Consider the following 12,723-nt stretch of genomic DNA (forward strand, 5'->3'; position numbering starts at 1 on the left):
CTAAATCTTATCGCATATGTGATGTGGTTGTTTGCGAAACATCTGATAATTGAGGATACGTGATACGTTGCTTTGACTTTTCAGCAAGTTAATGGTCACACTGTAGGCTCTGCTCTCTTACTTTGCAGCCTGTCACCACTGCTGCAAGACCACGGTGCACACACTTTGATACAGACGTTCTTGCTAGACGCAAGGGCAGCTCTTCAACTGCACTAATTTCAGCATGGGCAGACCTGGTCTCCGCCCCCAGGCGGGCAGCCGGGGTGGAGGCCTGTGTAGAAATAGCCCTCAGTCATAAACATCCTACTGGCAAGCCAATCAAGGCAACTCATTAGAGAGGCTGTTTATCCCACACATCAACCAGAGTAGTACTGCACACACACTGAAGCACTGCACTGATGCTGCACTGTGTGCGGGTCCGATGAAAGATAAGTGGAATTCAATGAAATAAGTAAATGCACACACAAACAAAAACAATAATCTTGAATTCAGCTTTCTGTGTTTGTGTAGGAATCTGCCAACAAAGCTGTGATCAGCTGGTGAAAGTTAACCAGCGGCACTAATATTTAAATTCAAAGACAGCATAGTGGGCTTACGACCATGGAAACCAGAAGCTACTGCCAGCCTATCAGTACTGCTCCATTCAGGACAGCCCCATTTAAATTCAGCCGGTGTCCCAACTTTGCTGTAGCAACGTCTTCAGACAAAAGGGTCTGAGCGCAGACAGGAAGGAGCTTGCAGCTGCAGGATGCATCTGTTGGTGGCCCCGAGGAAGGATGCAGAGCACCCTTTATTCATACGAGATGCAGGGGTTTAAGAGAGATGGGTATCACTTTGTAGTGCGCAGGAGATCTTTCAACACAACTTCCCACATTGAGGTTGAGAGGAGAGCCGCCAGCGTGTCAACAAAAGCCACATTAAAATTCTAAATTCAATACAAATTGGCATCACCTAATTCATAATCAGGGATCCTGTGTATTTTCTGGTCTCCATGGAGGCCACTCGTTCAGTCTGAAAATGTTTAGGCTAAAAGCATGCTGGGTACACAAAAATAAGCTGATTTAGTGCAATGCAGTCATGTCGTGTCTGGAAATAGCCACACAATATCCCCATCAACCATCTGATCTTCTGTGCACTAACTTAAAGTATGACATCTGAATGCTAATTTTATTTAATAATAACAATGACACATTGTCCCACTCTCTCATCACAGGCTAGACCGAGAAAACCCTTCGACCAAACTCAGTCACACCCCCACACAAGCTAAGGAAGCATAAGCACACCTTGACAGGAAACGCTTACATGTACTCTCTGAAACTTCCTCCCTGCAGCTGTACGCATATTTCACCAACGAGGTTAAGGGTTGCAGGCGTGATTCCACAGGACATTGCTAGTTCCTGCCCTAAAATGTCAGTTCTGCACGGAAATGAGCTCAGTGCTTCCTCTGCAAAAAATCTTTTTTGTGTTTTCCTTCAACTGTTCCAAAAACCTCATTGTGAATTTGTGTCAACTTGTGACTTTTGCTAATTATTGTACAAAAGAAATGGCCCGGCGATGTGCTCAGAAAGAGCACACTGTGGTAAAAAGAAGTTGCGTGCTGATGCATGGTGAGAGGATGCTATTTTCAAATCTGATCAAATGTGTGAAATAGCATTTCCACTGCAAGAGTTAGCATCCAGAGTGACAGCCGAGGTGCACACACTGACTGGACGACATCTAAAGGAAATAGCATGTAGCACTAGTAAGAGCTGAAAATCCACTGAGACACAAACAAACTCTGCTTCTGTTACTGCAGTGAGACAACATAAATCACGAGTAACCTTTAGCCTTGTGCATTCTTGCTTTCATCACAGCTTGACAGTGAGCTCCAGCTAAAAAGGGTTTCCAAATCTATTTTTAAAAACCCTGTCTGTAATTTATTTCATCTCAAGGTGCCAATAATATCTTCTTATTTCAAGCCTGCAGTGGTGTGGTTTTCACTTTTTGTAAACCTCAGTGTCTGGCCACAATATTCTGGCAGATCTGCCGGTTCAAGTGACAGCAGATAGATTTTACACCGAGTTGTTAACATGTTACATTTTGCTTGCAACTCGAGCTGAAGTGCTAAACTTGTGTAAGTGCAAACAGATCTTGACTGAGCAGCATTTTGTAAGATGGTCAAGGGTGTCTGAATCATTTCAAACAGGTGCTGGCCACTCCGGCAGAAGAATGAGAGTGGATAAACACTTAAGAGGAGAGCTTAGGCGTCACATGCCATTAAGAATGCAGTCCATGTAGCTATGTGAATGTCAGCCATGACTGGTATTATCAAAGAATGTTGTAAACAGATTAAAAAGATATTTTACATCTCTTAAGTCTCATGTAAAATCACAGCGTGCATCTAAAGAACAGCGCATGCCATTTCTTTTGTACCTCTTGAAAACATACTGATGACACGTTTTGCGACCACAAACCAGCAAAAGGAGTCAAGTGTCACAACAAAGAAAATGCAAAGTATGACAACTGTACCTGACATTCAGCTGCTCATTCCACCGTCTGAGAGGTGCACGAGTCTCAGAGAAACACAATCACAAAACAGAAAATAATGGGTTAAAAAGAACCAAAATGACAGCTCTCCGGCAGGCAAGCAGTCTCACTCAGACATCCCCACTGGCATCTCTGTTCTGTGAGGCAATGTGTCTCTGCCTCCTGATCAAACTACAGCAGGCGGCAGTCTTGCATCATTAACATGTCCTTATAAAGCAAGTCAATGAACATGTCCTTCAGTAAGGACAGATCCCAGACAGCCACTGAGTAGGAAAAGACGGGAGTGTGCAGGGAGGTGGGGTGGGGGGTGGGGGCTCCACTGTTGGTTTGTTTGTTACTTTTTTGTATGCATCCCCTGCACATGAGGTGCAAGGTTGCTGGGATTTGTGTGTGTATGAAACTGATTGCGCATGTGTGTGTGTGTGTGCGTGCGTGTGTGTGTGTGTTTGGGTGGGGGGGGGGGGGGGTGAAGAGGATGTGGAGGCGGACCCAGAGGCTTACTCACCATCCATTTCGCCATCCAATCATAAACCGGAGCCTCCTGCCAGCACAATACCTTCTGAACACACAGACCTTTCAGCAACTGTATCAAACTAAACCATCACTTCTTACACAAATTACGAGCAGATGCAGCAGTAAACCCTCACTGTAGAATGTAAGGTACACTTGCAACACCGACAACATAAGCCTAATTCACTGCAATGCGCTAATTACTCCATTCATTAGCAGTTAACACATGTCATGCCGAAAGTAAACAAGCTTACAGCTGGGCAAATACTTAGATTTAAGCTTGAGTTTTAGCTGTAAATGCCTGCGTGCTGTACCCTTTGTAGTCATAACACTGAGGGTATGTCAGTTCAAACAGCAAGCATCCTAAGATTTGAATAAGGCACGAACACAGCCAACAGCATCTGCTTGCAAAATACCTGTATCGAAATTCTGCCAAACTTACCCATTTGGGTAAGATTTACACTTAGGACTCCAAATTATTAAACAAAACGGCCAACAACATCGGGCTTATCGTCTGAGTGAACTGCATATGAGAATGTTTTCTTACAAAAGTATGTGCGATCACAAATCTGTCACAAGATAATGTCCACATCAAGCTGATTTGCAAAAGTGGTAAGTGGTTTTTTCGAGATATGGATGTAAAATCTACTGCTGCCACACCTGTTCCTTCCTTCCTGCAGCCGCGCAGGCCAAAGATTCTGACGTTCTTGCAACACAGTGAATGTGAAACCAAACCCTCCCGTGGCCCGCAAACCTCAAAACATGAATGAATCCACCCAGGAAGTGAGAAGTAACAAATATTCGTTTGTTTTTCGGGGGGGGGGAGATTTTGTAATAAACTGTCATAAAGCTAATGAGCCTAGGCACATTTTCACACAGTTTGCTAAGAGACTTGTAAGAGCAATTGTAAGGAAGGAAGAAGTATTTCACCTGAGACAAGTTCTAAGCTTCCAAACACATTAGAAATGAAATTAATGCTTTCAGATAGTCTTTTCATCTTTCTCACAGCACAGGGACACTGTTCCCAAATCAAAATGTTTCCCTAATCAATCACTGTCAAGTTAAAAATAAATCAGCAGCTCAAAGCTCTTGGGAAGATGAAATGATAACTAATTACAAATACACCTTGGCATGTTCTGGGTGGACGTCCAGTGCAATATTCTCTTGAGTCCATTGATCAAATATGACACCTTGTGGTAAGAATTAACAACTGCATTTAGATAATTATCTAATTTCCAAAACACTTCTTTTCATTCAGACAACTATTTAATCACAATCAGAAAACAGTGCCCACTGGGAAATTAATTAATTTACATCAAATGTCCTCTGGGTAACTTTGGATATGACCAAAATTATATTTACTGAAAGGCATGCCTTCAAATATTTTGATATTATCAAATTTTTTTTACATCAAATTTTTCTTAGAATGTAAGAAGATCAAAAACATTTTTGAATGTTTCTTAGCAGGTCTTAAAATTATGTAAATACAATTAAAGGAACAACAAAACATTGGAAGCAGTACAGCCTTACTGCTTCCAATGGAATTAAGATGATTAGGTGCTTGTAATAAAAAATTAAGTGATAATTAGCAACCTTCTCTCTAAAAGCACTTTTGGCAGTCTGCTGGTGTTCAGCTGTTTGTTAACACAATGCAAAAGAGGAAGGAGGGTTATGTAATTTATAAAGATTATGAAAATGTAGAAAACAAGCTGGTGTGCCAATTATCCCAGGAGTGGTCATTGCAACAAATTCACCCCAAGGTCAGACCCTGGAATGCTCAGAGAAATCACAAAATAACCCAAGAGCTACAGAATCATGGGGTGTGCTAGTTTGCTAGTGTGGTAGTTTTCCACACACTGCTTCTGCATTTTGGCTTAGTTTGACACAGTGTAATACATAATTTTTATTGTTCATATGAGCATGTATTTACCTCGTTTGAAGACTTAGAAAGGACCAGATCATGTTTAATTATGTCCTCACTGAAAAGTACACTTTTTTCAGTTCTAAGGTCTTAGGGATCACTAAGACCTTAGAACTGAAAAAAGTGTACTTTCTTTTTCACATAAAAGCATATTATGACTATTTCACCTGCACTGCATTTTTAATTTATGTAGATAGTAACGGGCTGTATAACTAAACATGCATATGGTAGATTATAAGTATTTGATTAAGTCCTAGCAGTTTTATTGTAGTCAGCTGTTATTTATAGTTTCATTATGAACATGGGGAAGGTGAACAGTCACAGCTATTTTATTGTGCAACTTCAGAAAATAAGAAAAGAGAGTTGGGACCCGCAACACCCCATCCCGAATTTGGCCCCTCTCAGTATTGACTCAGTTGACCTTGGCACAATACTCTTATAAATGATTGCAAATATGCATCCAAATCAATTTCAAAACAAGCAGCGCTGGGACTTAAGGAAACTTGAACCTAACTGAACACCTGTTTTACATTTCTCAATCCCTATGAACAGATCTACTATAAATCATTTTGGAAACAAAGTGGGGGCTTTTCGTGGGGCATGTCCAAACAAACAACTTTTAAAATTGCACGTAGGAGTTAAGTTTCTCATCCAGCCCTCTTATCAAGATAAACTGAGATTAAAAGGCTCACCATTTAGTATTTGGCTGCTCAATCATCCAGGAGTTTCGTTCTATCACTCTTGATTAACTGATACTCGTGGTTTGATCGAGTCAATCAGAGGCAGTTTCAGTGCACCCCATCGCCACTCCCACCGCCCAACCCCACCCCCCATGACATCAGGTAAAGCGATATAAACAGAAGAGCCTGAAAGGATAACCAGCTGGAAGGACCAAAGTAAACAAAGACCTTGACACAAAACAAAATAAATCAAAGAACATCATGTGCTTTATATCAGGCCTAGTAAAATCTTACGCAGATGCAGCATGACGTCACTATTTGCCTATTATATACTGTATATGCTATAAATGCACATGTAAATACATGACGTGGTTTTAGATTAGGTTTCTGTTAGTGGTATTTGTATGTAGAAGTATTTGTTTTGGTTCATTTTCCTGTCTTATGAGCGCTAACATATAAAACACACCTATTATTAGTACATATCCAGTTTTTGCATAAGTGATGCAAACGCATTACGCAGAGCATAACACATTGTTTTTCTCAAACCTTTTATCATTTGCATACATGTACTGTAATGTAATTTTCATGCGCGTGTAATCGTTGCACTGTAACACATCAGGACATCCTAGAAAATGTTTGTTTTTTATAAGCAAATAAAAACATAAGTTAACGGTTATCCATTTATGCATTTCCATAGTAATGAGCCCCAACTGCCTATCGTGCTTTGCACAACTTGTTTTTATTATTATTATTATTATTAATTATCACTGTCAGCGCCCAAAACACCAGATTGAATGCACAATGCAGTGCAGGCATGGAGAGATGGGGGGTGGGGGTGCCAAGCACATGTATGCCCCATCAGCCACACAAGCACATCATGAAAATATCCTTCACTGCGGAAGTCTAGTCCAAGCAAAAGTCCAAAATCCATATTTGTTGAAGATTGTAATCTAGAGGGACACTGGGGTCCAAAAACGGCACGAGTGCCAACTTTCTTTTTAGCTGCCATGACTCGTGCAAGAAAAGACCCGTAAACTTTAAAGCTACTCACCATTTCAGCACACGGTAGGTGAAAAAGCGACGGGCCAGTTAGGAAAACAGACCTCGGTAATTCCGGTGTAGACGTTGTCGACAAAGTGCACCGCTTTTTAACTATACAGGTGGATAAAAAATATCCATTAATTTTTATCCTTTCTCGGGAGATTCTCGAGGAAAAGGATTTCATTATGTGAATGGAGACGCATAGCGCATGCGCAGTTTGCGACAACCATCCACAGATGCTCTATGCAGGAACCAAGATTTTTGACGTGCAAACTTTGCGAAGATTTAAAAGGTTCATTGCTGTTATGCCACTTTGAAATTAAGCATTCTTATAATAGGTGTATACAGCTACTATTAATAAAATGAAAGCTTATATATAAACATTACAAATAAAATTAATACGCTGTTTAAGGAATTCTAACCAGAAAAACACCAGTGAGCTTTATATAATAGTATAGCTTTAAAAGTAAACATCTTAAAGTTAAATATGAGCGAGATAAGACGTGTTTCCTGCTTCATTCTATCTGTGCTGCTTGATAGTGTCCCCGAGGTCTATATTAAGTTTCCAGCGACTTTATCTCAGTTTGTGGTAGGCCTGTTTTATCCGTCTCCATCTTTTATCGTAATATTCTTGTCACAAAAGGCCATTTGAGGTATAATTAGAAGTTAAATTAGGCCAAGTTATTAACAAATGCATAATAAATGTAGTATAAATGTCATGTGCGTTCCCTATATTACTGGTTGCAGTGATGTTTTAACATTAATAGTTCTGTTGCCATTGTTGTTGTTGTACGAAGACATGCCTGATGGGTAATAGAGCCCATTCATTGTCCCTGATGTGCATTTCAAGGGGCCCGTAGTAGACTAAATTAGACTATGGGAAAGCCTAACAATTAGTGCAAACCAAACAGATGAAACAATTAGTCTGAGAATGGGGAGTCAGGCTGCAGAAGCCCAAAGAACATGGTGCAAACAAAACCTGTGCGTCTTGTAAACACCAACCCAGGCGCCTCATTACCAATTGAATAGATGATGAGCTGTCAGGTAGCAAGTCTTGAGGACTCATGTCAATTTCCTTTAATGTTCTCAGCTACTTGTTAAACGTGAAAGGGGGTGGGTGAGAGTATAAAAGGCTCCCCTGCTCTTCCAGAGGAGGAATTTGTCATTAACCGACCTAAAACATGCGCTCATGGGGAGCTTTGGGTGTTGCGCTCCATGCATCTTTGCTGGCGCTGCTGGCTCAAGGGATTCATAAATCCAGCGATGGAGTGTTTATGAGGCCGCTGCACCGTTTTGCCGTGATGGACCGAGGAACTGGATATCACCTGCCGAGCTACATGATGCAACTTTACAGGAATTTCAAGTCGAATTTTTCCGGTCTTATGGATACGATGGAGCAAGATGCCGCAAGACAAGCGGACACCGTGAAGAGTATGATGGCTAAAAGTAAGATCTGGCTCATTGCTTCATAAAAAATATTTGGTTTGTTTGTCAGAAACGTGCAGGGAATCGTTTGACATTCGTGTTTTATAGCTTTGGTTCGGGTCAGATGTCTTCTCTACCATTAATAAATCCTCTCAGATGTTAAGGAGTTTAGTTTTTCTGTCAACACTGCGTGCCAGACGACCTCAGAGGTTTTCAATCCACATTCCGCTTAGGGGGTGAATAACCATGCAGAGATCAGCGTGTGAAAAGGCCGGTATTCTCTCTAATTCTCAAAGCAAACCTCTTCTTCGCTAAATAGGTGATGTTGATTAGATACCTCGCCAGACATCCCCCTATACAAATCTCTTGCTTAGTCAAATCAACAACCTCCTTCAGTTCTTTTTCGCACTTGGTTTGATTAAATTAGAGCGCTGGATTTAACGGTGGCACAAGCAGCCAGCACAGGACACCCCCCAATCCCTGCTGCAGAATCTAATTTCACATCTCGGTAAAGTGTTAGAGTTACTACCTGTTTGTTTGACAGAGGATATGCAGAAGCCGTGAGAAGCAGGGATGTGTTAAGTGATTGGTTTCGGCTACGTGTTTGGTTTGAGTGGATTAATAGCGCGGGTGGTTTGCACTTTTGATCAAGAGTCGAACTCAATAGGCAGCGGACAATGCAAAAGTTAAATGTTTTAAAGCCGTTCATCCCTTAGATTAATCGGAACCACACCTGTTTAGAATCACAATGGGTCTCTTTACAGATGTGGGCGCAGAGCAGGGTGTCCATGGGTAGCATAATGAATGGGTTATGTTGGGGAAAAGCATAAGCAGCTTTGATTACTGAAATCCCCTAATCACGAAGTTCTAGATGACATATATTATTATTTTCTCACCAGATGAGCCTGCATGTTCATTAAAGGTTTCATTTTTTGATTTTATCTGACTTCTGTTATGAGGTAAATAAACTTTCAAAAAAACATTTTAGGTTAAAATAATTCCTGTTGGCTGATTAAATCCACTAAACCAGCAAAACATATAAGGTTGAAGCTGTAGGCCTTCTTATTGATTTGCATCTTCTTTAATAAAGCTGTTACAGGCTGCACACTGAAAATGTCATGTCATAGTTAAGATATATGTTGCACTTATACCTTCCATAAGTTTATTTAATTTGGCGAGACCCTACATTATCAGAAAAGTAACCTTTAACAATTCGGTGATCACCTTTCAAAAGAACTTGGAGATTTTAAGGGAGGAGAAACGCTTAGAGGAATAGATTTCCAGCAAAACCAGGCTCACAAAGTTGCAGCTATCTACCACCTGTGTGGTGAGGAGGGAAAGAAAGCAATCTAATGTTTGGTAATATAATAATGGTGATGTTTTGGGGGGTTCATTTCCCGCACAGGTGGTTGTTTGTTGGTTTACATGCATCAGTAACACACAATCAGTCATTATAATCTGTGTCATACAAAGTGCTCTTCAATTATGCTAATTCTTCCATTTTTGCTATATCAGATTTGAAGTACAGACATAGATCCTGGGTGGCGACATTTGACCTCCATGCGCTGGGAGCTGACAAACAAATCCAGGCAGCAGAGTTGAGAATCAAGCTACCTTGGACAATGAATGTTTCCAACATTAGTGTGGAGGTGTATCACCACCATGACCAGGATCAGCATCTGCTGGCACTGCTCACAGAATCGTCACTAGTCACATCATCGCAGAGCTGGAAAGTATTCAACATGACAAATCCCCTCTTGAGCTGGCTTAAAGAGAAATCAACAACAAGAATTCGACACAAGCGAGTGTCAAGAAGAAGGAAAGTGATAAAGAAAAAGCGAGGCCTGCCTCTTCCCGATGAGCCTGTTTATGAAACAAGTTTGACAAAAGACCAGGATGTGAGTGACCGGGCCTTGCTGGTTGTCTTCTCACACACAGGGTCTGATGAAAACTCAAAGGCTAAAGCGAGCTTACTCCATACAGCTGAACAATCCAAGTTCTTCTCCCCTGCTGAAATCAAAAAGAGGCGAAGGAGCAAACGGGGCCAGAGAGAGCAAACAGCAAGAACCCCACAGCTGTTCAAAAGAGTGAGTGAAAAATCGCTCTGTCGCAAAGTGGACCTGCATGTCGACTTTAATCAGATTGGCTGGGGGTCCTGGATTGTCTTTCCTAAAAAATACAATGCCTACCGCTGTGAAGGCTCCTGCCCTAGTCCTCTGAGAGAAGACTTAAACCCAACCAATCATGCCTACATGCAGGTGAGTGCCTATCTAGAGTTTCTGTTCTTACACATATTCATATTATCATCATAGGAACATTGTATGCAGACCGTTTAAAAATTCATATGCACACAATCACTGGCAGATATATGCATCAGGGACAATTTGGGATAGGGACAATCTATCTATCTATCTATCTATCTATCTATCTATCTATCTATCTATCTATCTATCTATCTATCTATCTATCTATCTATCTATCTATCTATCTATCTATCTATCTATCTATCTATCTATCTATCTATCTATCTATCTATCTATCTAATAAAAATACCAATTACTTCACAATGGAAGCGGCTGAACTGTAGCTAAACCACTAAAGTACAACTTATGGAAACAGTACTTCAGACTAATATGTAATAAAATAAACTTTACGTGATCAAAAATGATAACAACTATGAAAAATCTGCAGGCAAGCAAAAATACCACTTAACTCAATTTACCGGAAGTCCTCAGTGGCTCTTGAGTCAAATAATGTTTATCTAATTATGTAATGTAATGTATTATGTAAGTAATAATGTAATAATGTTTTTTGTTCACTAAAAAGAAAAAATTGAGACATTTAGCTACAGTAATGTGTTAGATCAGAGACATATCATTGTGAAAATGCACTACATACTGGTCAAGTGTGTGGTGGTGGCTGTCTGATGGATGTCTTAACAATGTTAACTTGACACCAGTTAGGACTGAAGAAAAAGGGTGGAGGGCCTCTCTAAGGGGTTTCACAAACAGTAGAGAACAGTAATGGTAAACTATATATTAAAAAAAGGAAATTATTCCTGTGTTTTTCTACCCAAAAGTGTTGTCAATTACTTTCAAAATGACAAAACAAGTATCTCAAATACTTGAAACACTATGCAAATATGAATCGTAGTTACTAGGTTTTTTTTTTGTGTGTGTTTTTTTTTGTTTTGTTTTTTTACATTTGTTCATTCATTCATTGGAGCTTATTCCAGCTGTCTTAGGGCGAGAGGCAGGGTACACCCTGGACAGGTTGCCAGTCTGTTGCAGGGCTATAATAATTGTTTTATTATTTTTTGTTTTGCTAATTTAGTAAAACGTGAGGATTTGAAGCGTTTCATCATAACAAATCTGTTAGTACTCCTTTTCCACACTATGAAAAAGGGTAAAACAAGATATCATTTTTTATCAGAACGTCTGTGGTTTAAAGTGGTTCAAAATGTTACATTAAAAACAACAAAACATATAACAAATAGCTTAAATGAACAGAAATGTTCAACTTACTAAATGAAGTGAAAAGCAGAATAGCAAATATCAGATGACAGTAAGTGGGTCAGTATGTCAGTAAGCTAAGATAGGATAACGCTATTACTATATTTCTTTATAGAACTGCAGTTATCTACAATTGGCCTAAAGCCTCTCTCTTTCTTTTTCCAGAGTCTCCTGAAGCATTTCCACCCTGACAGAGTGGCCTCACCCTGCTGTGCACCAACCAAAATGAGCCCACTGAGCATGTTGTACTATGAAAATGGAGAGATGCTCCTTCGACACCACGAGGATATGATTGTGGATCAGTGCGGGTGCCAGTGAAAGCTAAAACCAGCTGCAGAGCAGGCTTAACACTGTACAGAAATTTTGACAGAACCAAGTAATTTCTGAAAATAAAATAAAATAAAATAAAATAAAATAAAATAAAATAAAATAAAATAAAACATTTATACAGAAGGAAGAAAGCACTGCAAGGCTGTGTCGGAGCGTTGCACGAAGACAACATTTTGATGTGTGATGTAGGCTTTGGTTTGTAAGAATAGTTGCATTTTGAGATGTACCAAAATGTGAACTCAAAAATTGGGTTCACCTATTGTCACAAACGGAAGTTCATTCACTTTAAATTATCAATTGTTATAATTGTAAATATTTAATGGTAATGTTGATTAATATTTCAGCACAGTTTTATTGTCGACTACCATTTGTGTATATTGTTATAATGGCTATTTATATTGTTATATTATTGTAAATATTAAAATAAAATTACATATATGTACATGTTGCACCCTTAATATGTATTTTGCTATGTTGGTTTAAAATTATGTGGTGTATTTGGTTTTTAAGATGCTACAGTTTCATGACAAATAGCATGGTGAAGCTTATGTTTAGCAACAGGATTGTGTGTGAACTGTGTTTCACAAAAGCACTCACACTCAAAATAGGTAGACTTTTCTAGCTGTTTCAGTCATCTACAGTAAGTGACTGCCAAATTCCTCTTACATTGAAAATATAGCATTGTAAAAGGAATATCCAGCCAACACTCTAAAGTTGCAGTTTGTTGTAACAATGAAAAACTAGGTTCTATTCTTCTAAAGCAATAGAGCTCATTGTA

The 12,723-nt window shown here is 39.7% G+C and overlaps 2 protein-coding genes across 5 annotated transcripts in view; one reads left to right on the top strand and one right to left on the bottom strand.

The window, feature by feature from the left end:
• Window positions 1–6,899, bottom strand: part of pald1a (phosphatase domain containing paladin 1a) — a 59,136-nt gene extending 52,237 nt beyond the window's left edge. For 2 of the 4 annotated variants that reach the window (XM_080872658.1, XM_080872656.1), the window contains exon 1: window positions 6,689–6,899. The gene's annotated coding sequence lies outside the window, so the exon portion shown is untranslated. Of the gene's footprint in view, window positions 1–2,508; window positions 2,730–6,688 lie in introns of those variants that run through there. The other 2 variants (XM_080872659.1, XM_080872657.1) reach the window with 1 other exon arrangement.
• A 417-nt stretch (window positions 6,900–7,316) lies between these two features.
• Window positions 7,317–12,329, top strand: ndr2 (nodal-related 2). The gene is made up of 3 exons (XM_080873637.1): window positions 7,317–8,124; window positions 9,619–10,361; window positions 11,781–12,329. Exons 1-3 carry the CDS (start codon window positions 7,860–7,862, stop codon window positions 11,931–11,933), a joined length of 1,161 nt encoding a protein of 386 aa, XP_080729763.1. The 5' UTR covers window positions 7,317–7,859; the 3' UTR covers window positions 11,934–12,329.
• Window positions 12,330–12,723: the final 394 nt, after the last annotated feature.

Source organism: Rhamphochromis sp. 'chilingali' (genome assembly GCF_963969265.1).
Source record: "Rhamphochromis sp. 'chilingali' genome assembly, chromosome: 22".
Classification (NCBI taxonomy): domain Eukaryota; kingdom Metazoa; phylum Chordata; class Actinopteri; order Cichliformes; family Cichlidae; genus Rhamphochromis; species Rhamphochromis sp. 'chilingali'.

Bases quoted from the DNA above. Each gene is read 5' to 3' on its own strand.
- ndr2 (XM_080873637.1), top strand. From the start codon at position 7,860: ATGCGCTCATGGGGAGCTTTGGGTGTTGCGCTCCATGCATCTTTGCTG. The intron at 8,125-9,618 runs GTAAGATCTGGC...TTGCTATATCAG, and splicing joins GAAGAGTATGATGGCTAAAA to ATTTGAAGTACAGACATAGA. The intron at 10,362-11,780 runs GTGAGTGCCTAT...TTCTTTTTCCAG, and splicing joins CCAATCATGCCTACATGCAG to AGTCTCCTGAAGCATTTCCA.